A 26,992-nucleotide genomic window follows, 5' to 3' on the forward strand; every position below is an offset into this window, starting at 1 on the left:
TGGGACCGTGAGCATCAGTTTAGCCTTTTATATAATAATAAATAACAGTGCTGATCTAGGATCAGGTCCCTCCTGTCCAAGATGTTTGATAGATACAGCCTCAGGTCTCTATTGAGTAGTAACCTAGTGTTGTCTCCTCTCCTCTAATCTTCGTCCTCTCCTTCTCCCTCCTCTTCCGCTCCCTCTCCTCTCCTCCCCACCTCTCCTCTCCTTCACCTCACCTCTCCTCTCCTCTCCTTCACCCCTACTCATCTCCTTTCCTTCACCCCTACTCATCTCCACCTCTCCCCTCCTTCACCTCTCTTTCTCCTCTCCTTCACTGCCCTTTCTCCTCTCCTTCACCGCCCTTTCTCCTCTCCTCCTCCCTCTCCTCTCCTCCCCACCTCTCCTCTCCTTCACCCCTACTCATCTCCTCTCCACCGCTCCTTCACCCCTACTCATCTCCTTCACCCCTACTCATCTCCACCTCTCCTCTCCTCCTCCCTCTCCTCTCTCCTCCTCTCCTCTCCTCCTCCCTCTCCTCCACCCCTACTCATCTCCACCTCTCCTCTCCTCTCCTATGGTGTTTGCAGCAGAGGGTCCTCAGTCTCCAGTTGGGCCAGCTGTCTCCTGAGGTTGTTGACTTTATTCTGCAGCTCCTTGTTGTACTGTATGATATGAACCATCTCATCATATGCCTCGTCCAGACACCTGGAGCTGCGCTTCCAACGCAGGAACACACCTGGAGGGGGGGAGAGCCAAAGAGAGAGCCAGAGACAGAGACAGAGAGAGAGCGAAAGAGAGAGAGAGAGGGGAAGAGAGAGCCAGAGAGCCAGAGAGCCAGAGAGCCAGAGAGAGAGAGAGAGAGAGAGAGAGAGAGAGAGAGAGAGAGAGAGAGAGAGAGAGAGAGAGAGAGAGAGAGAGAGAGACAGTTGAACAGTAATAGACAATGAACTGCTACAGTGGGGGAAAAAAGTATTTAGTCAGCCACCAATGGTCCAAGTTCTCCCACTTAAAAAGATGAGAGAGGCCTGTAATTTTCATCATAGGTACACGTCAACTATGACAGACAAAATGAGGGAAAAAAATCCAGAAAATCACATTGTAGGATTTTTAATGAATTTATTTGCAAATTATGGTGGAAAATAAGTATTTGGTCAATAACAAAAGTTTCTCAATACTTTGTTATATACCCTTTGTTGGCAATCAATCAATTTTTCAATCAATTTTATTTTATATAGCCCTTCTTACATCAGCTAATATCTCGAAGTGCTGTACAGAAACCCAGCCTAAAACCCCAAACAGCTAGTAATGCAGGTGTAGAAGCACGGTGGCTAAGAAAAACTCCCTAGAAAGGCAAAACCTAGGAAGAAACCTAGAGAGGAACCAGGCTATGAGGGGTGGCCAGTCCTCTTCTGGCTGTGCCGGTGGGGGTATTATAACAGAACCATGCCAAGATGTTCAAAAATGTTCATAAGTGACAAGCATGGTCAAATAAAATCAGGAATAAATCTCAGTTGGCTTTTCATAGCCGATCATTAGAGTTTAAAACAGCAGGTCTGGGACAGGTAGGGGTTCCATAACCGCAGGCAGAACAGTTTAAACTGGAATAGCAGCAAGGCCAGGCGGACTGGGGACAGCAAGGAGTCACCACGGCCGGTAGTCCCGACGTATGGTCCTAGGGCTCAGGTCTCTCAGTTGGCTTTTCATAGCCGATCATTTAGAGTTGAAAACAGCAGGTCTGGGACAGGTAGGGGTTTGCGTAGCCGTAGGCAGAACAGTTGAAACTGGAATAGCAGCAAGGCCAGGCGGACTGGGGACAGCAAGGTGTCATCATGCCCGGTAGTCCTGCACGTATGGTCCTAGGGCTCAGGTTCTCAGAGAGAAAGAGAACGCGAGAGAATTAGAGAGAGCATACTTAAATTCACACAGGACACTGGATAAGACAGGAGAAGTACTCCAGGTATAACCAACTAACCCCAGCCCCCCGACACACAAACTACTGCAGCATAAATACTGGAGGCTGAGACAGGAGCGGTCCGGGAGACACTGTGGCCCCATCCGAAGAAAACCCCGGACAGGGCCAAACAGGAAGGATATAACCCCACCCACTCCGCCAAAGCACAGCCCCGACGTTTCACTAGAGGGATATCCCCAACCACCAACTTACAATCCTGAGACAAGGCCGAGTATAGCCCACAGAGGTCTCCACCACAGCACAAACCAAGGGGGGGCGCCAACGCTGACAGGAAGATCACGTCAGTAACTCAACCCACTCAAGTGACGCACCCCTCCCAGGGACGGCATGAAAGAGCACCAGCAAGCCAGTGACTCAGCCCCTGCAACAGGGTTAGAGGCAGAGAACCCCAGTGGAGAGGGAAGCGGCCACGGCAGAGACAGCAAGGGCTGTTCGTTGCTCCAGCCTTTCCGTTCACCTTCACACTCCTGGGCCAGACTACACTCAATCATATGACCTACTGAAGAGATAAGTCTTCAGTAAAGACTTAAAGGTTGAGACCGAGTCTGCGTCTCTCACATGGGTAGGCAGACTGTTCCATAAAAATGGAGATCTATAGGAGAAAGCCCTGCCTCCCGCTGTTTGCTTAGAAATTCTAGGGACAATTAGGAGGCCTGCGTCTTGTGACCGTACGCGTACGTATTGGTATGTACGGCAGGCCACCAACTCGGAAGATAGGTAGGAGCAAGCCCATGTAACGCTTTATAGGTTAACAGTAAAACCTTGAAATCAGCCCTTGCCTTAACAGGAAGCCAGTGTAGGGAAGCTAGCACTGGAGTAATATGATCAAATTTCTTGGTTCTAGTCAGGATTCTAGCAGCCGTTTTAGCACTAACTGAAGTTTATTTAGTGCTTTATCCGGGTAGCCGGAAAATAGAGCATTGCAGTAGTCCAATCTAGAAGTAACAAATGCATGGATCAATTTTTCTGCATCATTTTTGGACAGAAAATTTCTGATTTTTGCAATGTTACGTAGATGGAAAAAAGCTGTCCTTGACTGATCCGTGTAAAGGCAATGACACAAGTCAAACGTTTTCTGTAAGTCTTCACAAGGTTTTCACACACTGTTGCTGTTATTTTGGCCCATTCCTCCATGCAGATCTCCTCTAGAGCAGTGATGTTTTGGGGCTGTCGCTGGGCAACAAGGACTTTCAACTCCCTCCAAAGATGTTCTATGGGGTTGAGATCTGGAGACTGGCTAGGCCACTCCAGGACCTTGAAATGCTTCTTACGAAGCCACTCCTTCGTTGCCCGGGCGGTGTGTTTGGGATCATTGTCATGCTGAAAGACCCAGCCACGTTTCATCTTCAATGCCCTTGCTGATGGAAGGAGGTTTTCACTCAAAATCTCACGATACATGGCCCCATTCATTCTTTCCTTTACACGGATCAGTCGTCCTTGTCCCATTGCAGAAAAACAGCCCCAAAGCATGATGTTTCCACCCCCATGCTTCACAGTAGGTATGGTGTTCTTTGGATGCAACTCGGCATTCTTTGTCCTCCAAACACGACGAGTTGAGTTTTTACCAAAAAGTTCTATTTTGGTTTCATCTGACCATATGACATTCTCCCAATCCTCTTCTGGATCATCTAAATGCACTCTAGCAAACTTCAGACGGGCCTGGACATGTACTGGCTTAAGCAGGGGGACACGTCTGGCACTGCAGGATTTGAGTCCCTGGCGGCGTAGAGTGTTACTGATGGTAGGCTTTGTTACTTTGGTCCCAGCTCTCTGCAGGTCATTCACTAGGTCCCCCCATGTGGTTCTGGGATTTTTGCTCACCGTTCTTGTGATCATTTTGACCCCACGGGGTGAGATCTTGCGTGGAGCCCCAGATCGAGGGAGATTATCAGTGGTCTTGTATGTCTTCCATTTCCTAATAATTGCTCCCACAGTTGATTTCTTCAAACCAAGCTGCTTACCTATTGCAGATTCAGTCTTCCCAGCCTGGTGCAGGTCTACAATTTTGTTTCTGGTGTCCTTTGACAGCTCTTTGGTCTTGGCCATAGTGGAGTTTGGAGTGGGACTGTTTGAGGTTGTGGACAGGTGTCTTTTATACTGATAACAAGTTCAAACAGGTGCCATTAATACAGGTAACGAGTGGAGGACAGAGGAGCCTCTTAAAGAAGAAGTTACAGGTCTGTGAGAGCCAGAAATCTTGCTTGTTTGTAGGTGATCAAATACTTATTTTCCACCATAATTAGCAAATAAATTAATTAAAAGATCCTACAATGTGATTTTCTGGATTTTTTTCTTCTCAATTTGTCTGTCATAGTTGACGTGTACCTATGATGAAAATTACAGGCCTCTCTCAGCTTTTTAAGTGGGAGAACTTGCACAATTGGTGGCTGACTAAATACTCCCCCCCCACTGTATATCTATAACACACAGACTCCAATAGCTTTTAGCTAGTTGAAAAGAGAAGCACTTGGGTGTCAAGTGCGGAAAATGCGGCCTAGACATCCGGCAAAACAAAAACGCATATGTATCTGGTGGACATCGGTAATTAGCACGTAACCTTCTGTGGAGACATCCCTACTACACAGTGACAGTGAGTGAGGACACCCCAATATCCGTAAGGACGTCCTATAATAAGCTAACCACGCAGGACACTTTGGAGGAGGGGGGCAGAGAGAGAGTCAGTCAACGTGCCACAAATAGCTACCATCCCAGCTATGGAGATAATGCCAGGGTGGAATTCAGTGACGTCTGGTAATATGAGCTTCGTAAGCCTGTCCAGGGATTTACATTAAACTCTGAAAGGCACTTGCCCATTAGTCAAGTTAGGAGTATCTTTGGGTTGCCCGATTACTTATCCGAAAATTTTAATGAACCTAGCTATTTTACACACAGAGGTGGCATATACTGCCTGTTTTCACCTTCACATAGAGGAACCAGAAAGATTAGTACTGGAATTCTTTGTATTTTGGTTGCTATTGGTTACAAAAATAATCTTGCCTGACTTTCATAAATGGTCTGTCTTTCATTTAAACAATCCAGAGGAACTAGACAGATCAGTTTCAGGCAACTGGAATTCTTTGCAGTTTACTTGCATGTTCAAATCCAGTGATAGAAAGTTGTTTATTTTTTTATTTTTGTTTAAAGCCTACCCAAACCTTAACCCGTTTGAGAACCACTGATGAACATTACTTCTGATGTGAGACAGAGCTTGTTGAGCCATAACAGCCCTACGCGCACCTCACACAGCAGGGCCTGACATTCAGGTAAATTTGCCAGGGGCACACCGGGCCAGGGGCACACCGGGCCAGGGGCACACCGGGCCAGTGCAAACTGACAGCTACCGGCCTGAATACACTGGCCTGGGTCAAGATCTGACAGGAAGGCATATGATGCGTGCATAATTTCAATAGCAGGGGATTTTATCTTTCATTTGCAGGCTGAGCAGGTAGCCTATACAGAGTTCATACAGACATTGGCAAGTCAAATTCAATGACTTTTTCTAAGCACTTAATTATACATTTTCAAGGACCTAGATTTGATATTTGTTGTAATAGCCTATAGAAGAAAAAAAATCCCCCAAAAATGTAGCAAAAAAAGTATGCATTACCACTTTAAGAATAATGAATTTTTTAATTAGGCCTACACAAATGGCATTATGCATTGACATTCACATTATTTTTACGTTCCGCAATATGTCAGGATAATATGGCCATTGCCTGACTAAATAGACAACATGCTCCCGACACAAACACACTGTCCATGTAGCGATCAGTCTCTCCATTTGAGATGTTGGAAGCGTTAGAAGGGTTACTGTGGCATGTTTCAAAACAAGAAAGAGACCCAAAACCTGGTTCCTTTATAATGGAACGCTTTGTATGGAAAACCAAGTTGAAGCCAACATTCATAATAACAGACTGGTGCAACACCTTTGAATTAAAACGGCGGGAAACAGACAAAAAGTGCCTACATCTCTCATAAAAAACGGATCAGAAATGAAAATCACGGAATAATTATATTGGAGCAGTAGAATTTCTAAATTGGCTACCAACTTCCAAGGACTTTTCAAGGACCAAATAGCCTAGAGGAAATGTCTGATTTTCAAGGTAGGCTATTCCATGAAAGACTGAATTGCGCATAAAAATATTAAGAGACTGAACTTTTTAAATACCTGGTTTGCATACGCATTCCTGCCTTAGCATTTACTGGTAGATATAAACTTGGAACATATTTCGTACCCTGTCGCTGTCGGCCTTCGCTCCACGCAAAAAACATCTGTTTGTGCACTCTCTCTCTGACCGACAGATTATCTATATATGTGTGCAGCGCGCGCGATAAATTAAAATCAACATAACGAACAGCTTCGGGAATCCATCTGTTTTTAAAAAAATCAATTATATAGCCTAGATTAAAAATATAATTATTACAATATTTTTTTCCACTGGCCACTGACAGGGATTATCGACTGGCCTGGAGAGTTTCCAAAAACCTCCCCTGTTTATCGACTGGCCTGGAGAGTTCCCAAAAACCTCCCCTGTATGTTCGAGCCCTGACACACACATGCCTGTCGTTGTTGACTCTTCCGAAAGTTGTTTTATTTCTGGTCTGGTTTAGTGGTTCTAAAACACCAAGCAGCACACTGCCCCCTCCTGGTTCGGTGGTTTTAAAACACCAAGCAGCACACTGCCCCCTCCTGGTTTAGAGAGGTGGTTCTAAAAACACGCAAGCAGCACACTGCCCCCTCCTGGTTTAGTGGTTCTAAAACACCAAGCAGCACACTGCCCCCTCCTGGTTTAGTGGTTTTAAAACACCAAGCAGCACACTGCCCCCTCCTGGTTTAGTGGTTTTAAAACACCAAGCAGCACACTGCCCCCTCCTGGTGAGTATATGTAGGAAGAGCGAGACTGAAAGAAGGTGACCAGGAGAGATTGAGGAAATGAGGGAGGAGGATGAAGAGAGCAGGCAGTATGATGACACATGATAAAAAAACACGCTAAACACACACATGGGGCGTTCCTCAAAATGCATGCCACCGTGCTCCGAGCACGCACATTGGAGCATGGGAGTATGAGTCCAAATCAAAGTATGCAAAACGGAGCACGGAGGGCACTTCTCGAACGTGTACTCCGTATGTACATATTTTGAAGCATGCATCAATGCAAGCAACAGAAAGTATGCAAAGAAATATGACGCAACCAAGCAAAAAACAACGCAACATTTATTGAAATCAATGGTGGACATTATTTGATCTGAAGTGAGAGAAAATAAACTCCGACTTCGGAATGAAATGTTGCCTATTCACATTTCATATGTTGCCTGACTACAATATTTTATAATAATTGGTCACAATGTTGCACAACAACAGATATTTTGTAACATTAACAGTAACTCCCAACCTAAAAATAAAAAACTGCTCTCACACAAAATGTGGTTTGGAATTTTTGATGTTGCAAGTCGTTTGTCCGAATGAGTAAGTGTCGAGCTCCCCTAAACGCACTCTACTCGTGAATAGACTGAAACACCGACCTGGGAGTGGGCAGAACGTTTGGTCAGAGGTCAGGGATCAGGGGTCAGGAATGGAGCAAGGTTCTTACCCTCCCATAGTAGCAGGCTCTGAGGGGCTACAGAGGGCCATATAACCAGACAGTTGGCCTCGTAGAGCGGGTTAGACAGCCTCTCCACTTCCTGGGGCCGGTTCACCCACGACCACAGAGAGACCGTCTTCTGAGACAGGTTCAACTTAGACCTGGGGGGTGGAGGGAGAGAGGGAGAGACAGAAGTGTGGGGGGGGGATAAACAGTGGGAAATCAATCATTTCCAGGCCCAGAAGCACCCCCCCTCCCGTTGTTCAGAGGTCATTAAAATGTGTATGTAAATAATGAAAAGACACGAAAAGAGTACAGAATGAAGCTCCTTATGGGAACTCAAGAGACACTTTTTGTTGACTTTTATAAAAATGGGAACATAAGCAACCTTATCTTCCACACAGACCATCCCCTGGCATGGCACAGTGCTATACTAGCACACTACCCCTCTGTTAAGAGGAGGGGTGTTAGCGACGGGTGGAAACTCAGGATACTAGACAACGAGGACTAAATCTGGAACAGTATTGGTACAGGGCAACACCAAACAGTTCCAGCTGGACTTTCACCTAATCAAAGAAATAGCTCAGCAGGAGAAGCTCTCCCTTGAGAAAGATACCCCCACCCCGAGCGGGTCAGACCAGACCTCTTCATTAAATAACCCCACAGACGACCAACCCCAAGAGAAAAGTCAACTTCCCAGCACAGAGAACTGAAGGATAAATTCCCCCAGCTGGAGGTAAGGCAGGTGGAGCTGGAACAGCAGGTGAACACACTCCAGTCAGCACAGACTCCCCCTGAGTGACGCGCACGGCTGCGTCCCAGATGGCACTACTTTTGAGCAGAGCACGTAGTGCACTATAAAGGGAATAGGGAGCAGAGCACGTAGTGCACTATAAAGGGAATAGGGTACCATTTAGGATGCACTCTTAAAGAGGGACTGCCTTTAAAAAAAAACAATAAAAAAAAAACTTTGAAAACGGCTCATGGCATCGATATTAAAACAGAAACAGTTATTCTAGGTGTCAAAATTGACTACAAAGTGTAAATAGGATAATTTTTCACATCCATGAGTCACAACTGGTAAATTAAAAAAGGTTGGGTTTTGATTTGACGATGTCCATTTGCTGCACCAAACAACTTCGGAAAAGAACATCAGAATTAATGACTGCTTCCTTGAGTTATCTTCGATTCATTCTGGGGATTTTGAGGAAGTGAAATAGGCAGTGTTTCATGGGGGACAAACATTATTACCCAAACGTGGAATCGGTCAGGAAACACACCTCCAAGACTGAAATCTTTATTTTTTATTTTTATGAGCAACAGAAAAACATGCCAATCGGCCTGTTCAGTGGGTCTTTAAAGACGTATTAGTGTCAGACTTAGAGGGGGAACTTGAGCAGTAACTTGTGTATCCCCAGTGAACAGAGATTATCCCCTGTAGACCACACACTCTCTGGCTGACTCTGTCGGAGGTAACGCTGACCTGTGACTGGCTGACCAGGTCACAGGTTAAAGGTCAGGGGAAACAGCAGAACTGGCAATGTACTGTATGGGCCCTGGTCAAATGTACAGCACTATAAAGGGAATATCATGGATGACATGTAGATATACAGTGTCTTCAGGAAGTATTCACACCCTTTGACCTTTTCCACATTTTGTTGTTACAGCCTGAATTTGAGATTTATTTGTCACTGGCCCACACACACAATACCCCATAATGTCAAAGTGGAATTAAGTTTTTTAGAAATGTTTACAAATTAATTAAAAATGAAAAGCTGAAATGTCTTGAGTAAATAAGTATTCCACCCTTTTGTCATATAATAAATAGCATGGAGTCACTGTGTGCAATAATAGTGTTTAACATGATTTTTGAATGACTACCTCATCTCTGTACCTCAGACATAATATTATCTGTAAGGTTCCTCAGTCGAGCAGTGAATTTCAACCACAGATTCAACCACAAAGACCAGGGAGGTTTTCCAACGCCCAGCAAAGAAGGGCACCTATTGGTAGATGGGTAAAAATAAAAAAAAGCAGACATTGAATATCCCTTTGAGCACGGTGAAGTTATTAATTACACTTTGAATGGTGTATCAATACAGTCCCTACAAAGATACAGGCGTCCTTCCTAACTCAGTTGTCGTAGAGGAAGGAAACCGCTCAGGGATTTCACCATGAGGTCAATGGTGACTTTAAAACTGTTAGAGTTTAATGGCTGTGATAGGAGAAAACTGAGGATGGATCAACAACATTGTAGTTACTCCACAATACTAACCTAAATGACAGAATGAAAAGAAAGAATCCTGTAAAGAATAAAAATATTCCAAAACATGCATCCTGTTTGCATTAAAGTAAATCTGCAAAAGAAATGTGGCAAAGACATTCACTTTATGTCCTGAATACAAAGCGTTTTGTTTGGGGCAAATCCAACACAACACATCACTGAGTACCACTCTTCATATTTTCAAGCGTGGTGGTGGCTGCATCCTGTTATGGGTATGCTTGTCATCAACAAGGACTAGGGAGTTTTTTTTCTCCTAGAGGAAAACTTGGTTCAGTCTGCTTTTCAACAGACACTAGGAGACTAAATCACCTTTCAGCAGGACAATAACCTGAAACACAAGGCCAAATATACACTGGAGTTGCTCACCAAGAAGACATTGAATGTTCCTGAGTGGCCTAGTTACAGTTTTGTCTTAAATTGGCTTGAAAATCTATGGCAAGACTTGAAAAGGGTTTTCTAGCGATGATCAACTTGATAGAACATGAAGAATTCTTTAAAGAATAATGTGCAAATATTGCACAATCCAGGTGTGGAAAGCTCTTAGAGACTTACCCAGAAAGACACACAACTGTAATCGCTGCCAAAGGTGATTCTAACATGTATTGACTCAGGGGTGTGAATACCTATGTAAAAGAGATATTTCTGTATTTAATTTTCAATACATTTGCTAACATTTCCAAAAACATGTTTTCACTTTGTTATTATGGGGTATTGTGTGCAGACGGGTGAGAAAATAAATACATTTAATCTTATTTTGAATTCAGGCTGTAACACAACAACAATGTGGAATAAGTCATAACTAAACATAACGTATGACTCTCAGGACGTAATTCTCTGACTGACCTCTCGGAAGCACTGTTACCCATGAAGGTCCCGAACTGCGAGGCGTAGGCGTGTTCGAAGAGCAGAACCAGGAAGTGTTGCGAGAACTGGAAGGAGCAGGGAAACTGGCGGAGGATCTGCCACACACAGTCTAGGAAGAGCAGGAACACCGGGGCTTCACAACGGGGCTTACTGTTACTGTAGGCTGACTGGGAACAACGCTGCTGGAACGGATGGCCCGCCTAGATGGAGGAGGGAGAGACATATAACAAAGAACCATGAGCAAAAACATATACATGACCGTTTACAAAACATAGAATCCGCTATTAGAGATTACCAGAACCCACTGGATTCTCCAATTACATTGGATGAGCTACAGGACATAATATAAACCCTCCAACCCAAAAAAGGCCTGTGGTGTTGATGGTATACTAAATGAAATGATAAAATATACAGACAACAAATTCAAAACAGGCTATTCTTAAACTCTTCAACATTATCCTAAGTTCTGGCATCTTCCCCAATATTTGGAAGCAAGGTCTGATCACCCCAATCCACAAAAGTGGGAGACAAATTTGACCCCATTAATTACCATGGAATCTGTTTCAACAGCAGTCTCTGAATGAAAAATCCTCTGCAGACTCCAACATTTCCTCAGTGAAAACAATGTCCTGAGGAAATGTCAAATTGGCTTCTTACCAAAATATTGTTTCACAGACCACGTATACACCCTGCACAACCTTAAGCCTTGTTCACACTGCAGGCCTTAATTCTCAAATCAGTTGTTTTTCAAATCCGTTTTGGAATACTGACTGTCTAAACAGCAAGTTACAAGTGACCAAATCGGATGTGAGTGTTCAGACAACAGTCATTTGCTGACATGGCTATGCTAGTTGTCATAGTAACGATGTGTACACAGTGGTGTAGGCCAATTGGTGGTGGTGCTCATGATTCGTATCACTCAGAAGTTATATAGCAAGCGAAGGTGACAACAATGCCTGCTATGGATGTTTCCCAGTTGCTTTGAATGGTGAAAATCAGTGTAAGAACAATTTTAAAACCCCAAAGTAAAAGATGATCCAACTTTCAAAACGAGTCCTTTTTGGCTAGCCACAATCACTAATTTGTTTGTAAACAAGCTAGTTAGCTTCCACATGTTCTTGTCAAACTGTCAAAAGAGTAGCTAGCCAGCAACAAGCCAAATAACAGTCTAAAAACCACTTAAGGGCAAATAAATCAGATTTGACCTACGAAGGTGATTTGAAATTTGGCTTGAAATATCATATTCCATGTGCTTTTTGACTGTTCAGACTGCAGGAAAAAGAACAGATTTGAATACGATATGCAAAAAAATAATTGAATGAGTAATTAAAAAAATTGCCAAATATGAACAAGGCTATATTGACAAACCAAAACAACATATTCTCATACTTTGTTGCTTTAAAAAAAAAAAGCCTGATGTATAAACTGATGGAAAGCGGTGGAGGGAAAACCTACGATATTATAAAATAAATGTACACAAAACACACAGATGTTTTTCCACAGGGCCGTGGGGTGAGACAGGGATGCAGCTTGAGCCCCACCCTCTTCAACATACACTACTGTTCAAAAGTTTGGGGTCACTTAGAAACGTCCTTGTTTTCCATGAAAACATACATGAAATTAGTTTGAATAGGAAATATAGCAAAATGAATGGGACATGTAGTCATTGACAAGGTTAGAAATAATGATTATTAATTGAAATAATAATTGTGTCCTTCAAACTGCTTTTGTCAAATAATCCTCAATTTGCAGCAATTACAGCCTTACAGACCTTTGGCATTCTAGTTGTCAATTTGTTGAGGTAATCTGAAGAGATTTCACCCCATATTTCCTGAAGCACCTCCCACAAGTTGGATTGGCTTGATGGGCACTTCTTACGTACCATACGGTCAAGCTGCCCACACAACAGCTCAATAGGGTCGAGATCCGGTGACTGTGCTGGCCACTACATTATAGACAGAATACCAGCTGACTGCTTCTTCCCTAAATAGTTATTGCATAGTTTGGAGCTGTGCTTTAGGTCATTGTCCTGTTGTAGGAGGAAATTGGTTCCAATCAAGCGCCGTCCACAGGGTATGGCATAGCGTTGCAAAATGGAGTGATAACCTTCCTTCTTCAAGATCCCTTTTACCCTGTACAAATCTCCCACTTTACCACCACCAGAGCAGCCCCAGAACATCACATTGCCTCCACCATGCTTTACAGATGTCATCAAGCACTCCTCCAGCATATTTTCATTTGGTCTGAGTCTCACAAATGTTCTTCTTTGTGATCCGAACACCTCAAACTTCGATTTGTCTGTCCATAACACCTTTTTCGAATTTTCCTCTATCCAGTGCCTGTGTTCTTTTGCCCATCTTAATATTTTCTTTTTATTGGCCAGTCTGAGATATGGCTTTTTCTTTGCAACTCTGCCTAGAAGGTCAGCATCCCAGAGTCGCCTCTTCACTGTTGACGTTGAGACTGGTATTTCGCTGGTACTATTTAATGAAGCTGCCAGTTGAGGACCTGTGAGGCGTCTGTTTCTCAAACACTAATGTATTTGTCCTCTTGCTCAGTTGTGCACTGGGGCCTCCCACTCTTCTTTCTATTCTGGTTAGAGCCAGTTTGCGCTGTTCTGTGAAGGGAGTAGTACACAGCGTTGTATGAGATCTTCAGTTTCTTGGCAATTTTCACATGGAATAGCCTTCATTTCTCAGAACAAGAATAGACTGATGAGTTTCAGAAGAAAGTTCTTTGTTTCTGGCCATTTTGAGCCTGTAATCGAACCAACAATTGCTGATGCTCCAGATACTCAACTAGTCTCAAGAAGGGCAGTTTTATTGCTTCTTTAAATCAGAACAACAGTTTTCAGCTGTGCTAACATAATTGCGAAAGGGTTTTCTAATGATCAATTAGCCTTTTAAAATGATAAACTTGGATTAGCAAACACAACGTGCCATTGGAACACAGGACTGATGGTTGCTGATAATGGGCCTCTGTACGCCTATGTAGATAATCCATTAAAAAATCAGCCGTTTCCAGCTACAATAGCCATTTACAACATTAACAATGTCTACACTGTATTTCTGATCAATTTGATGTTATTTTAATGGACAAAAATGTTTGCTTTTCTTTCAAAAACAAGGACATTTCTAAGTGTATTACAGTCGGAAAGTATTCAGACCGCTTTACTTTTTCCACTTTGTTACGTTACAGACTTATTCTAAAATAGATGAAATTGTTTCCCCCCCTCCCCCTCAACAATCTACACACAATATCCCATAGTAATTTTCAGGTCTCTCCAGAGATGTTCGAACAGGTTCAAGTCCAGGCTCTGGCTGGGCCACTCAAGGACATTCAGAGACTTGTCCCGAAGCCACTCCTGCCTTGTCTTGGCTGTGTGCTTAGGGTCGTTGTCCTGTTGGAAGGTGAACCTTCACCCCACTCTGAGGTCCTGAGTGCTCTGGAGCAGGTTTTCATCAAGGATCTCTCTGTACTTTGCTCTGTTCATCTTTCCCTCGATCCTGACTAGTCTCCCAGTCCCTGCCGCTGCAAAACATCCCCACAGCATGATGCTGCCACCACCATGCTTCACCGTAGGTTTCCTCCAGACCCTTCGCATTCAGGCTATAGAGTTCAATCTTGTCTTTATGTGCTTTTTGGCAAATTCCAAGCGGGCTGTCATGTGCCTTTAACTGAGGAGTGGCTTCCGTCTGGCCACTCTACCATAAAGGCCTTTGGTGGAGTGCTGCAGAGATGGTTGTCCTTCTGGAAGGTTCCATCTCCACAGAAGAACTCTGGAGCTCTGTCAGAGTGACCATCGGGTTCTTGGTCACCTCCCTGAGTAAGGTCCTTCTCCCCCGATTGCTCAGTTTGGGCGGGCGGCCAGCTCTAGGAAGAGTTTTGGTGGTTCCAAACTTCTTCCATTTAAGAATTATGGAGGGCACTGTGTTCTTGGGGACCTTCAATGCTGCAGAAATGATTTGGTAACCTTCCCCAGATCTGTGCCTCGACACAATCCTGTCTCGGAGCTCTACGGACAATTCCTTCGACCTCACAGTAAATCTCAGTAAGACAAAAATAATAGTGTTCCAAAAAAAGGTCCAGTTGCCAGGACCACAAATACAAATTCCATCTAGACACTGTTGCCCTAGAGCACACTAAAAACTGTACATACCTCGGCCTAAACATCAGTGCCACAGGTAACTTCCACAAAGCTGTGAACGATCTGAGAGACAAGGCAAGAAGGGCCTTCTATGCCATCAAAAGGAACATAAAAGTCGCCATCCAAATTGATCTTGCTAAAAATACTTAAATCAGTTATTGAACCGATTGCCCTCTATAGTTGTGAGGTCTGGGATCCACTCACCAACCAATAATTCACAAAATGGGACAAACTCCCAATGGAGACCGCATGCAGAATTCTACAAAAATATACTTTGTGTACAACGCAAAACCCTAAACAATGCATGCAGAGCAGAATTAGGACTATACCCACTAGTTATCAAAATCCAGAAAATAACTGTTCAATTCTACAACCTCCTAAAAGGAAGCGATGCCCACAAATTCCCCCACAAAGCCATCACCTACAGAGAGATGAACCTGGAGAAGAGTCCCCTCAGCCAGCTGGTTCTGGGGCTCTGTTCACAAACACAAACAGACCCCACAGAGTCCCAGGACAGCAACACAATTAGACCCTACCAAATTATGAGAAAGCAAAAAGATCATTACTTGACACACTGGAAGGAATCAAACAAAAAACTGAGCAAACTGGAACGCTATCTGGCCCTAAACGGTTCGACCCCGAAAATCTTTTACCGGTTTATTTAGTTTTTTCCTGTTCCTTTTTTTTAACATGTGAAATCAACCGTTTTTTACATTTAGCTCATTAAAATTACTTCACCAATCAGTGCGGATAGAGAAACGTGAAAACTACGCCTATAGTATCCATAACTAGCATTGAAAAAGTTAATCCATTCTTCTCTAGCTAATTAAAAATCTCTCTCCCCATCTTCTGAATCATGCTTGTAATGTCAGTACAGTAGCCTGTGCTTCGGAAGGGGGAGGGGCAGGTAGCCTGAACACTCACACACACTGGCAAGGATGTTCATCTTGCAGGCAGACACTGGAATAGGTTTCTGAGTGACAGAGTGAGGGCTTCGCATAGGCGCTTGGTTGCATTTTTTGTGGGACTACAAAAAAATGACTGGAACTTAGAACGTTATTAACTGGTTCCCATGCTTCTAAAATAAAGTTTCTGTTCCGGAACGGTATGGATCGCTTTCGTTCCCGGTTCTGTTTCTGTTCCTTGACTCACAAAGAATTTGAAAACAAATCAAATATTGATCAACTCCCATATCTGTTAGGCGAAATACTGCAATGTGCCATCACAGCAGCAATATTTGTGGCCCGTTGCCATGACAAAAGGGCAACCAGTGGAGCACAAACATTGTAAATACAACCAATATTTATCTGTTTGTTTATCTTCCCCCAATATTCATACTACAACTACTTGCACATTGCTAAAACAATGTACATAGCTGATAATATAACACTTGAAATGTCTGTATTGTTTTGAAACCTTTGAGGGTTTACTGTCAGGATAGCTCAGGCTCAGAGTGTCTGTCTGTCTGTGTGTTACCTGGAGCCACTCTCTCTCCACTAAAGCTTGGAATCCCTGTATGGTCCTGCAGGCCGGGTCCAGGATGATCTGAGCTAGAGACGTCACCTGTAGGGTCGAGTCCGTCCCTTCTGTCCCATGCACAAGTACTGACGCACCCTCCCTGAGACACACAGCCGCCAGAGCGAGAATGGTTAATTGAGTTTAACTTAAAGAGAGAGAGAGAGAGACAGAGATATAGAGAAACAGAGAGATAGAGAAACAGTGAGAGAAAGAGAGACAGAAACAGGCAGATATAGAGAGATAGAAACAGAGAGAGAGAGTGATAGAAACAGAGAGAGACAGAGACAGACAGACAGACAGACAGACAGACAGACAGACAGACAGAGACAGAGAGAGAGAGAGAGACAGACAGACAGAGACAGAGAGACAGACAGAGACAGAGACAGAGACAGAGACAGAGACAGAGACAGAGACAGAGAGAGAGAGACAGACAGAGACAGAGAGACAGAGAGACAGAGAGACAGAGAGAGAGACAGACAGAGACAGAGAGACAGACAGAGACAGAGACAGAGACAGAGAGACAGAGAGAGAGACAGACAGAGACAGAGAGACAGACAGAGACAGAGACAGAGACAGAGACAGAGACAGAGACAGAGACAGAGACAGAGAGAGAGAGAGAGAGAGAGAGACAGAGAGATATAGAGAAGGAGAGACAGAAACAGACAGATATAGAGAGATAGAAACAGAGAGATGGAGAAACAGAGAGAGATGTCTACAGTAGTTACCTACCTGTCAATGCACTGAGCAGCCAGACAGGCAGTAGTGAGGATCTCCTTGACGTGAGTCTGCCAGTTAGAAGCCTCTAGTTTACTGAGCCAGCGGTCCATACTGTGGCTATGGTCATTACAGGCTTCTACCAGCTTTATCAGGCTCTCCTGGAGAATACTGGACCTGGGGGGGAGAGAGGAGATGTGAGGTCATTACAGGCTTCTACCAGCTTTATCAGGCTCTCCTGGAGAATACTGGACCTGGGGGGAGAGAGGAGATGGGAGGTCATTACAGGCTTCTACCAGCTTTATCAGGCTCTCCTGGAGAATACTGGACCTGGGGGGAGAGAGGAGATGGGAGGTCATTACAGGCTTCTACCAGCTTTATCAGGCTCTCCTGGAAAATACTCACTTTACGGAATTTAAACTTACAATGCTTGTCTTTCATAATTTGGTCAGATATACTGGGATGTGTAGTGTCAGCGTTTGTTGCTGGCATGTCATGCCTACGTTTGCTAATCTTGCCAATGAAAAAAATCATTAAAGCAGTTGGCAATATCAGTGGGTTTTGTGATGAGTGAGCCATCTGATTCAATGAATGATGGAGCTGAGTTTGCCTTTTTGCCCAAAATTTCATTTAAGCTTTTTACTATCATTCTTTATGTCTTTTATCTTTGTTTCATAGTGTAGTTTCTTCTTATTTTTATTCAGTTTAGTCAAATGATTTCTCAATTTGCAGTATGTTTGCCAATCGGTTGTGCTGCTAGACTTATTTGCCTCATCCCTCTCAAATATACAATTTTTCAATTCCTCATCATTCCAATGGGATTTAACCGTCATTTTCTTAATGGGTGCATGCTTATTAGGAACTGGAATAAGCAATTTCATAAATGTGTCAAGTGCAGTGTCTGTTTGCTCCTCATTACACACCACGGACCAACATAGGAATCACTACAAAACGTATTGTATGACCTCTTATACACTATATTAGGCCCAGCCTTTGGAACTTTGGTTTTCCTAGATATGGCTACTATATTGTGATCACATTTTTACATTTACATTTTAGTCATTTAGCAGACGCTCTTATCCAGAGCGACTTACAGTTAGTGAGTGCATACATAATTTTTATTTTTTCACACTGGCCCCCCGTGGGAATCGAACCCACAACCCTGGCGTTGCAAGCGCCACGCTCTACCAACCGATGGATCTGGATACTGCTTTTAAGCAAATTTCTGCAGCATTAGTAAAGATGTGATCAATACATGATGATTTCATTCCTGTGCTGTTTGTAACTACCCTGGTAGGTTATGACAACTCAGCGACACAATGCTAGGGATTAACTGAGCTGAATTTGGGTCATTGATAAGTAATTGTCTCAACGCAGCCTTATAATGCTGTGTAAGGATCCTGGAACCCAACTGATTTGGGTGGATCCCATCCTCCTTATAAAACGAGCTTTGTTTCCAGAAGGTATCAAAATGGTCAATAAAACCACGATTTAGGGAGGGCAGTGGGCCAGATATTATGGGGCGTTTGTTGGTGTCAAGCAGTGACCCAATCAGTTCTTTAAAATCCATCTTCAGCTGTTCTGAGCTGCCCTTCATAATGTCATTGAATCCCACATGAACAATGATAGACTCAATTTCCTGATGCTGGTTTTAAAATGTTTGGGAGCAGCTTATTGATGTCCTGTACTCGTGCTCCTGGATACCACAACGTTTTTGCTCCAGGGACTGAGACATTTCTCACCATTGAACTGCCCAATACAACGGCCGGAGAAGGGAATGGAGAAATCCGCCCATTCCCACCCCTCACACAATTTGTTGAACCTTTCACGGGTCCACGAGAAGCAGGATAGCGTACGCCCGCTGCTCCCGGCGATAGGTCCAGACCTCCCACAGCAGGCAGTGACCCATCAGATCCAGAGAGAGGGAAAGGAGCCGAACTCGACGACATAGCCGCTGCTGGCGTCAGTGTCGTTGCAGTCAGCATCGCCAACGCAGACAATTCCAGCTATGAAGGCGCCGGTAGATCAGGCACCAGTGCAGCGAAAGCTATTCCTCATGTCGATCTGCTCCGGACCTCTCGCAGTCACTCCAGTCCGCTTAGCAGCATGCCGCTGCCTTCAGTTTCCACAACTTGTGACATGGGACCAGCGCTGATTCGAACAATCTTCTTGCTGTTCTCCGTCTACTCCATTAAAAGATGGAGGAGGAGAAGCAGATGGAGACGACTTCCTTGGCAGGCAAGTTCCAGGTAGCACAGCCCATTCGGATAGGGACAGATGACAAGGCGGGGAAACATCCATCAGGCCCGAGCGGCGTCCAGCAACAGGAGTTGAGAACAAGAAAGTTCCAATTTGCGTTTTCCGCATAAGTTTGCGCAGAATTAAGATTTGCTTGCTAAGCATAGCCACCTCATTCCTGTAATCCTCCGCTAGCCAACAATTGCCACATTGGAACTCCGGATTTTCAATACTGTCCTGGACAAGAGAGTAATAAAACACAGCTTCTACAGCGCTGGAAACGTTCGTTAGCTATTCCAGAAGAAGTGGGCTCCATTGCAACCTAGCTAGCTAGCTGGCTAGTTGGTAGCAAGTGTTGACACAAACATACATGAAACAAAATAAAACAAGGTAAAACCTCGGAGACAACAGGCCAAAGCAACAGGTCGAGGCACAGGAAGTAGCCGAGTTGGTGACTTGTTGTCTCTCAAATACATCGTTACAGTTGTTGGTTAGCTAGCTAACAAGCAATAATTTTTTTGCCATATTAGCATTGATGTGACATGAGTCAAAAGGTAAAACGAGCCACCTACGATTCCCCACATGGCATCTTCTTGTCATTGTTGGTAGCGATCTGACCGTCCAGAACCATAACACCACACGGCCTTCCGCCCCGTCGACGCGCGCACATCGTTTCTTGTGACGTTGTCAGCTAACCCGTCTGTATCATTTCCATTACGCCGTCTGTGAGTGCACAGGCAGCGCCAGGGAGGCAATTTCCATTTTGAAGTAGTCCATTTTTCTTCTTCTATGTTGGTAAACAAACTGAAAGGGTGCACACTGCCACCTGGAGTGTGTTGTTGGAACAGGTATAAAGCCAAGGTTGGTGATTTTTTTTGCCACCTGCAGTTATGGAATGTTTGCTCACAAGTATAATAAATTGGCTGATCTCAAATGGTGCTGCCCATGCTAATACAGGCTTTTGGCTAGTAGAGGCCTCTATCATTCTCTATTAGATCAGTTATCGTATACCTCTCCCTCCCTTCCATCCATCACCTCCATCACCTCTCTATAGCCTTGTGAATCCTCCTCCACTGTGGGTAGTTGGCCTCTGATTCGAACCCTCCTCCCCGTGCCTTGGCCTGCTGCGCTACGCCGACGGTACGCGTGTCGATGATGTAGCCGCGTTTCCCCGCCCGCAACGTGGCGTTGATCAACTTCTCGTCTTCCTTACAGCGACGCCCGTTGGTGCCGGTCAGAGGCTGGCCTGAACGCATCATCACCTGGGGACAGGGATTAGAGGTCAGGGGTCAAGGAGTAGACACCACAGAGGAAGACAGAAATGGAGCATTTTGATTGGTTAATTAGGTTGTTATATTTCACTCTTGCTATGGTTTTATCTGACCAAGTCACTGGATAAGAATGCCTGCTAAGTGACTAAAATGTAAATTTATTTATGTCCATACAGAAAGATTATACTTTTTCTACATTTACAGGCTTAAAGGAAAACGCCACCCAAAAACTATCATACTGGCTGTATTTCTGTATTTTTATTTACGTTGAAAACTTGATTGCTGACATGCAAAACATTTTTGGGACTATATCAACAATGGACGAATGAAACAAATTCCAAAATATAGTTTTTGGGTGGAGTTTCCCCTTTAAGATCTGACTCAAATAGACCATTTCAGTTGGGGTTTAATATGTTGAAAAGCCAAGAGACCTCAAGTCATTCTGGCACACAAATGATGAACATGGTGGGCGAGAACAGTGACTGTGAACTCCATTTCCCATGGTGCTGTGCTCTCCTCTCACCATGCCGTTCTTCTTGTGATAGTAGCTGAGAACGGGGAAGCGCCCCCCGTGGCGGAAGGCGGCAGCTTTCCTTAGGGTGTCGTCATCCACATCTTTAGGTACGGCCACCAGGGGAGGGTAGGAGGAACACACACTGTAGTCCTTATTCACATCACTCAGACGCCACTCTTCAGTCTAGGATGGAGGGAGGGAGGGAGGGAGGGAGAGGAGAGGAGAGGAGAGGGTGGAGGGAGAGGAGAGGGTGGGGTGGAGGGAGGGAGAGGAGAGGAGAGGAGAGGAGAGGGTGGGGTGGAGGGAGAGGAGAGGGTGGGGTGGAGGGACTTGATCATTAAAATACTTAAGGAAAGCTGGGTTTTAGGCTGGGTTTCTGTATAGCACTGTGACATCTGCCGATGTAAAAGGGCTTTATAAAATACATTTGATTTGACAGAACATTATTTACAACTATTGAAAATGAACATAATGAACCCCAAGAGCTTTTTTCCTTATTTGACAAATAAACCTGGAAACCAAAACATCTAGATCTAAAAGAAACAGCCATTTAACATCCAGTGGCAATTAGAAACAGCCATTTAACATCCAGTGGCTATTAGAAACAGCCATTTAACATCCAGTGGCAATTAGAAACAGCCATTTAACATCCAGTGGCAATTAGAAACAGCCATTTAACATGCAATGGTAATTAGCTCAATCTACACTGAGTGTACAAAACATTAAGAACACATAGCTCTTTCATGACAGACTGACAAGGTGAATCCAGGTGAAAGCTATGATCCCTTATTGATGTCACTTGTTAAATCCACTTCAATCAGTGTAGATGAAGGGGAGGAGACAGGTTATAGAATAATTTCTAAGCCTTGAGACATGGATAGTGTATCTGTGCCATTTAGAGGGTGAATGGGCAAGACAAAATATTTAAGTGCCTTTGAACGGGGTATGGTAGTAGATGCCAGGAGCACCGGTTTGTGTCAAGAACTGTAACGCTGCTCAACAGTTTTCCGTGTGTGTCATGAATGGTCCACCACCCAAAGGACATCCAGCCAACTTGACACAACCGTGAGAAGCATTGGAGTCAACGTGGGCCAGCATCCCTGTCGAACGCTTTCTAAACCTTGTAGAGTCCATACCCTGATGAATTGAGGCCGTTCTGAGGGCAAAAGGGGGGGTGCAACTCAATATTAGGAAAGGGTTCCTAATGTTTTGTCCACTCAGTGTATTATCGGAGCAGGTCCCAGCAGCCCTACATTACCATGGACTCCAGGTCTTTGAAGGCGTCCTCTGAAAGGAAAGAGTTCCATCCATCCTCGATGACCTGAAACATGGGCCGGTAGAAGAACGGGTACATCAACGAGACAGAGTCCAGAGTGGACAGAGCCTAGAGGAAAGAGAGAGGAGATATATTATGTTGATGATGCACTTTATAGTGAACGAGTGCACACGTCATAGAGAAGGGGGACCACAACTTGTGAGAACCATAGTAACCTCCTCCCCAGGCTATTGCACATATAAACCTGGGATATCAACCACTCAAAGTTGGCCTTAGTAGGAGAGACCATATAATTCTATGGGACCTACTGAGTAAAGTATTAGTTATTTTAATGTTAGTGAATCACACGACTGAGGCGTGGCTCTGTGCTTGTGGTTTGCTAGCGTACGGGGGGGCGGGGGGGAGTTAGGGGGAAGGTGTTGTCGGAGATGATTGGTGGGTAGATTAAGCCAATTCTATTGGCGCCGGGGGGGTTCTTTCGGCTCTCTGCATCGGCTAACAAAGGCCAAGTTTGATGCGTTGGTCCACCAGACTCTTCACGCATTTAGGCGGAAGTGTCTGGGAACGAGATTATAACCACAGAAACTCCTCTGGAGGTGTATCCCCATGGTGGGATCGACACCAGAGCCTAGTTTACTGGTCCTTCTGCATTGTTCCTATTCATTCCTTTTGCGGTTCCAATATAAAACATGGCGACTGTAGTCTCTCCTCACCTCGATGGAGCTGGCGACGTTGAGGCACTCCTCCATGCCAGGGATATCCAGCTGAATCACCCTGAGGTCTTTGCACTTGACTATGATGGTGCCCAGAGACCCCACAAACCTGCAGACAGGGGGGAGGAGAGGGTTAACACTGACCATAACCATGACCCCCTCACCCCTTCCTAACCCTGACCCCCTCCTTACCATCACCCCTGATCCTAACATTGACCCCCCCCCTCACCCTGATCCTGACACTTAGGTCTTTACACCTACTAGCAAGACCCTAACCCCAAATATCCCCCCTACACACAGACGCACCTCTTCTCTATGGCGTCGATGTTAGCATGCAACAGCCAGAGTTCCTCGGTGTTGTCCTGTCTAGAGCTCAGTATGAGGTGATGTCCTGTTAGACAGAGAGTTCCCTCCACCGTGGGCAGGAAGGGCCTCCTCAGCACCACCCCATCCACTCTGGGGGTCTTAATCAGCTCCGCAAACTCCATTTCCTAAAAAAAACAGAGACACAGACAGACAGCCTACCATGAGGCGATAGTGTGAGTTAGCTAGCCTTTTGTATTTGTTAATTAACCAGGATAGTCCACTCAGTTGCACTTGCTACTGTTTTCCCACTTCCCGGGGAGTCGAGCAGCCTGTTTCTTTTCAACCAGGGGATGCAGTTTATTTTTTACATTTTAGTCATTTAGCAGACGCTCTTATCCAGAGCGACTTACAGTTAGTGAGTGCATACATTTTTATACTGGCCCCCCGTGGGAAACGAACCCACAACCCTGGCGTTGCAAGCGCCATGCTCTACCAACTGAGCTACAGGAAATTTAATGTTTGATAGACATCAGGTGCTTGCAATACTAGCTTTGGCCACCTAGCTAGCTACATGCGCTTGGTGCCAACTTACTGGTAATCAAATGGTGCTTTCAAGACAACTGGGAAAAAACGAGCTCCAACTCAGAATTCCAAGTCAGACACTGGCATTTTTCAAGAATTCGGACTTTCCGACCTTAAGATTCCAAGTTCACTGTTGTATTGAAAGCACAGATGCCAGAGTTTGACTTGGAATTCTGAGTTGGATGACCTTTTCAAAATATGTTTCTCAGAAGGAGCTTTTTTTCCCCCCCAAGTTGTCTTGAACTCACTGAAGTCGGAGATTTTCGAGTTCCCCGTTGTTTTGAAAGCGGCAAAAGTTACCACAGCCAAATGTCATAAGTTATGTATCTGTCAAATTATCACTGACGTCATGATTGGCTTTTTTACGAATAACTATGCCGGGTTCACAAAAACTGGGAACTGAAAATACGAGGTCAAATCATGACCTTCAGATCGGAAAGTCAAAGCTCTATAAAGAGGTCCGGGTTCCCAAGTTGGATGACCATTCAAATCGATTTCCCCAGTCGGAGCTCGTTTTTATCCGAGTTCCCAGGTGTTTTGAACGTTCGGAAGGCAGAGATTTCAGAGTTCCCAGTTGTTTTGAACGCGGCATTATTTGTATTGAAAGCACCATAAGATAGGAGTGACAGCCCTAATGCAGCGTTCAGAACTGCGAACTTTTAGGTAAAATCATGACGTCAGTGTTCTTCAGGTCTGAGCTCTAGAAAGAGGCCCGAGTTCCCGAGTTGGATGACCGTTCAAATCGATTTTTCCCAGTTGGAGATAGTTTTTTTTCCGAATTCCCAGTTGTTTTGAACGCACTGAAGTCGGAAATTTCCGAGTACGCAGTTGTTTTGAACGCGGCATAAACCACAGCCTACGCTCTTAGCTAGCTCCCCTAACGTTAGCTACTGGCTATGCATCTAGCTAGCTAATAGGCTGATGTTTGATCATTTTAGCTCATACAAGCATGTATCTTTGATTCCTGACAGAAGGCTATACTGGTAACAGAATAAAGTAGCGTGCGGTGGACCATCGTTCAGTTGTTATCAACAAATGACAGATTTAGTTAGCGAGCTAACGTTAACTTCCTATCTAATGTTAGCTAACAATAACTAGCTAGCTGCGTATGTGCTGCAGCAGAACGTGTAACCAAGCTGATGATGTCTTTGTCAGATACATCGGTTAACCAACACGTCCCACAATACCAATTTAGATTTAAAATGTATCTAGCATCCTACCTGGCTCCTCTCCTGATGTTTGACAGATTTTACAGGTTGAGCGAGAATGAAGTGCGAATACAAAAACACGCCGACTGGAACAAGAGGACATCTGACATTAAGGTTCCGAACAATGTGTGTCCAATATCTGTAGAAATTGCCAATCAATTGAAAACGATTTCTAACTCACGACGACACTATAGATGCTACATATATGTATCTGATCTAACTATTCGAATGAAACAGTCAGCGGCGGCGCCTTCATCCCCTGAAACGGAAGTTTGAGAAGCCAGCAGGTGGTGCCAGTGAGACGATGGTCATGGTGGTCAATGCAGCACTGATCTATACTAAACAAAAATATAAACGCAACATCAACGATTTTACTGAGTTTCCGTTCATATAAGGAAATCAGTCAATTGAAATAATTAATTAGGCACTAATCTATGGATTTCACATGACTGGGCAGGGGCGCAGCCATGGGTGGGCCTGGGAGGGCATAGGCCCCACCCACTTGGGAGCCAGGCCCATCCACTGGGGAGCCAGGCCCAGCCAATCAGAATGAGTTTTCCCAAATTCTCTAAAATGACGATGTCGGCAGCTTATGGTGGAGAAATTAACATTACATTCTCTGGCAACAGTTTTGGTGGACATTCCTGCAGTCAGAATGCCAATTGCACGCTCCCTCAAAACTGGAGACATCTGTGGCATTGTGTTGTGTGACAAAACTGCACATTTTAGAGTGGCCTTTTATTGTCCCCAGCATGCACCTGTGTAATGATCATGCTGTTTAATCAGCTTCTTGATATGCCACACCTGTCAGGTGGATGGATTATATTGGCTAAGGAGAAATGCTCACTAACAGGGATGTAAACAAATTTGTGCACAACATTTGAGAGAAATAAGCTTTTTGTGCATATGGAAAATTTCAGGGATCTTTTATTTCAGCTCATGAAACATGGGACCAACACTTTACATGCTGCATTTATATATTAATTCAGTATATATTTAATGTCTGTGCCCCCACGGAAATCAAATTAGCACAATAAAACAACCCAATAAAAATCTGTCTGTTTAAGCTACAGTACCCCCCTGTAAAAATGTATTACCTTTTAATGTGCCATTAACACAACCAGTCATGATGTTTTCATCTGATTGTCAAACCACCTCAAAAAAGTAGGTTATCTTCACACATCCATCAAAAATAATTCCAGCATCCAAACAGTGCACCCACCAACTTTCCTTCATTTCACAATAAGTGGTTGAAACTACTTATCTCACTGGAGAAAGCATCCTAATGCCATATGTCCACCAGATGCGCAGGCGTTTTGCCATATGTTGTTTTTGACAGATGTCTAGTCGACATTTCCCTGTACTTGATGCACATGTCCTTCGCAAGGCTGCAGAAAGGTTTACAGCATGGAGGAGTAGGTCATTCTCGCTTTCTCTGGGTTCCCTCCCATGTTTGACCCAAGCGCCGATTGCTACCGGGACCTCCATGCTAAAAATGCTGCATGGAAATACATTGCCAATAGGATTGGATTACCTGGTCAGTTGAATATGAAATAATTAGCTGGAAAGCTGGCAATTTCTTAGCTAAGCTATCTAGCAAAGTGGTTAGCTTTGTAGTTAGATAGCTAGCTAGCTAACTGGCTTGACTGTTTATGAACTTCTGTTTGTACCACCGCATGGTAAAGCAATGCACAAGTTGAAAATATTGAATGCATGAGGTCCAGAGAACGCACCGCAGCCTAGTGTGGGATCCCCAGACGCAGTGTTCTGGACTGCTCCATTGACAGTGAATTACTTTCCCGGAATGCAAAGAGTTTG

The 26,992-nt window shown here is 44.4% G+C and overlaps 1 protein-coding gene across 2 annotated transcripts; it reads right to left on the reverse strand.

Moving 5' to 3' along the window:
* Nucleotides 1–371: 371 nt before the first annotated feature.
* mtmr9 (myotubularin related protein 9) lies at nt 372–25,443 on the reverse strand. Of its 2 annotated transcripts, none has more exons than XM_041866066.2 (11): nt 25,187–25,443; nt 23,385–23,569; nt 23,079–23,187; nt 22,348–22,473; nt 21,099–21,272; nt 20,349–20,566; nt 17,082–17,243; nt 16,311–16,452; nt 10,667–10,887; nt 7,549–7,700; nt 372–721 (listed from the first exon to the last, which is right to left on the reverse strand). In XM_041866066.2, the coding sequence occupies exons 2-11, from the start codon at nt 23,564–23,566 to the stop codon at nt 558–560; spliced, it is 1,650 nt and encodes a 549-aa protein (XP_041722000.1). In that variant the 5' UTR covers nt 23,567–23,569; nt 25,187–25,443; the 3' UTR covers nt 372–557. The 2 variants fall into 2 exon arrangements, with proteins under 2 accessions (XP_041722000.1, XP_041721999.1); XM_041866065.2 differs by having other exon boundaries at nt 23,385–23,599.
* Between the last annotated feature and the right edge of the window lie 1,549 nt (nt 25,444–26,992).

The sequence above is a fragment of the Coregonus clupeaformis genome, unplaced genomic scaffold (genome assembly GCF_020615455.1).
Source record: "Coregonus clupeaformis isolate EN_2021a unplaced genomic scaffold, ASM2061545v1 scaf0160, whole genome shotgun sequence".
Lineage (NCBI taxonomy): Eukaryota > Metazoa > Chordata > Actinopteri > Salmoniformes > Salmonidae > Coregonus > Coregonus clupeaformis.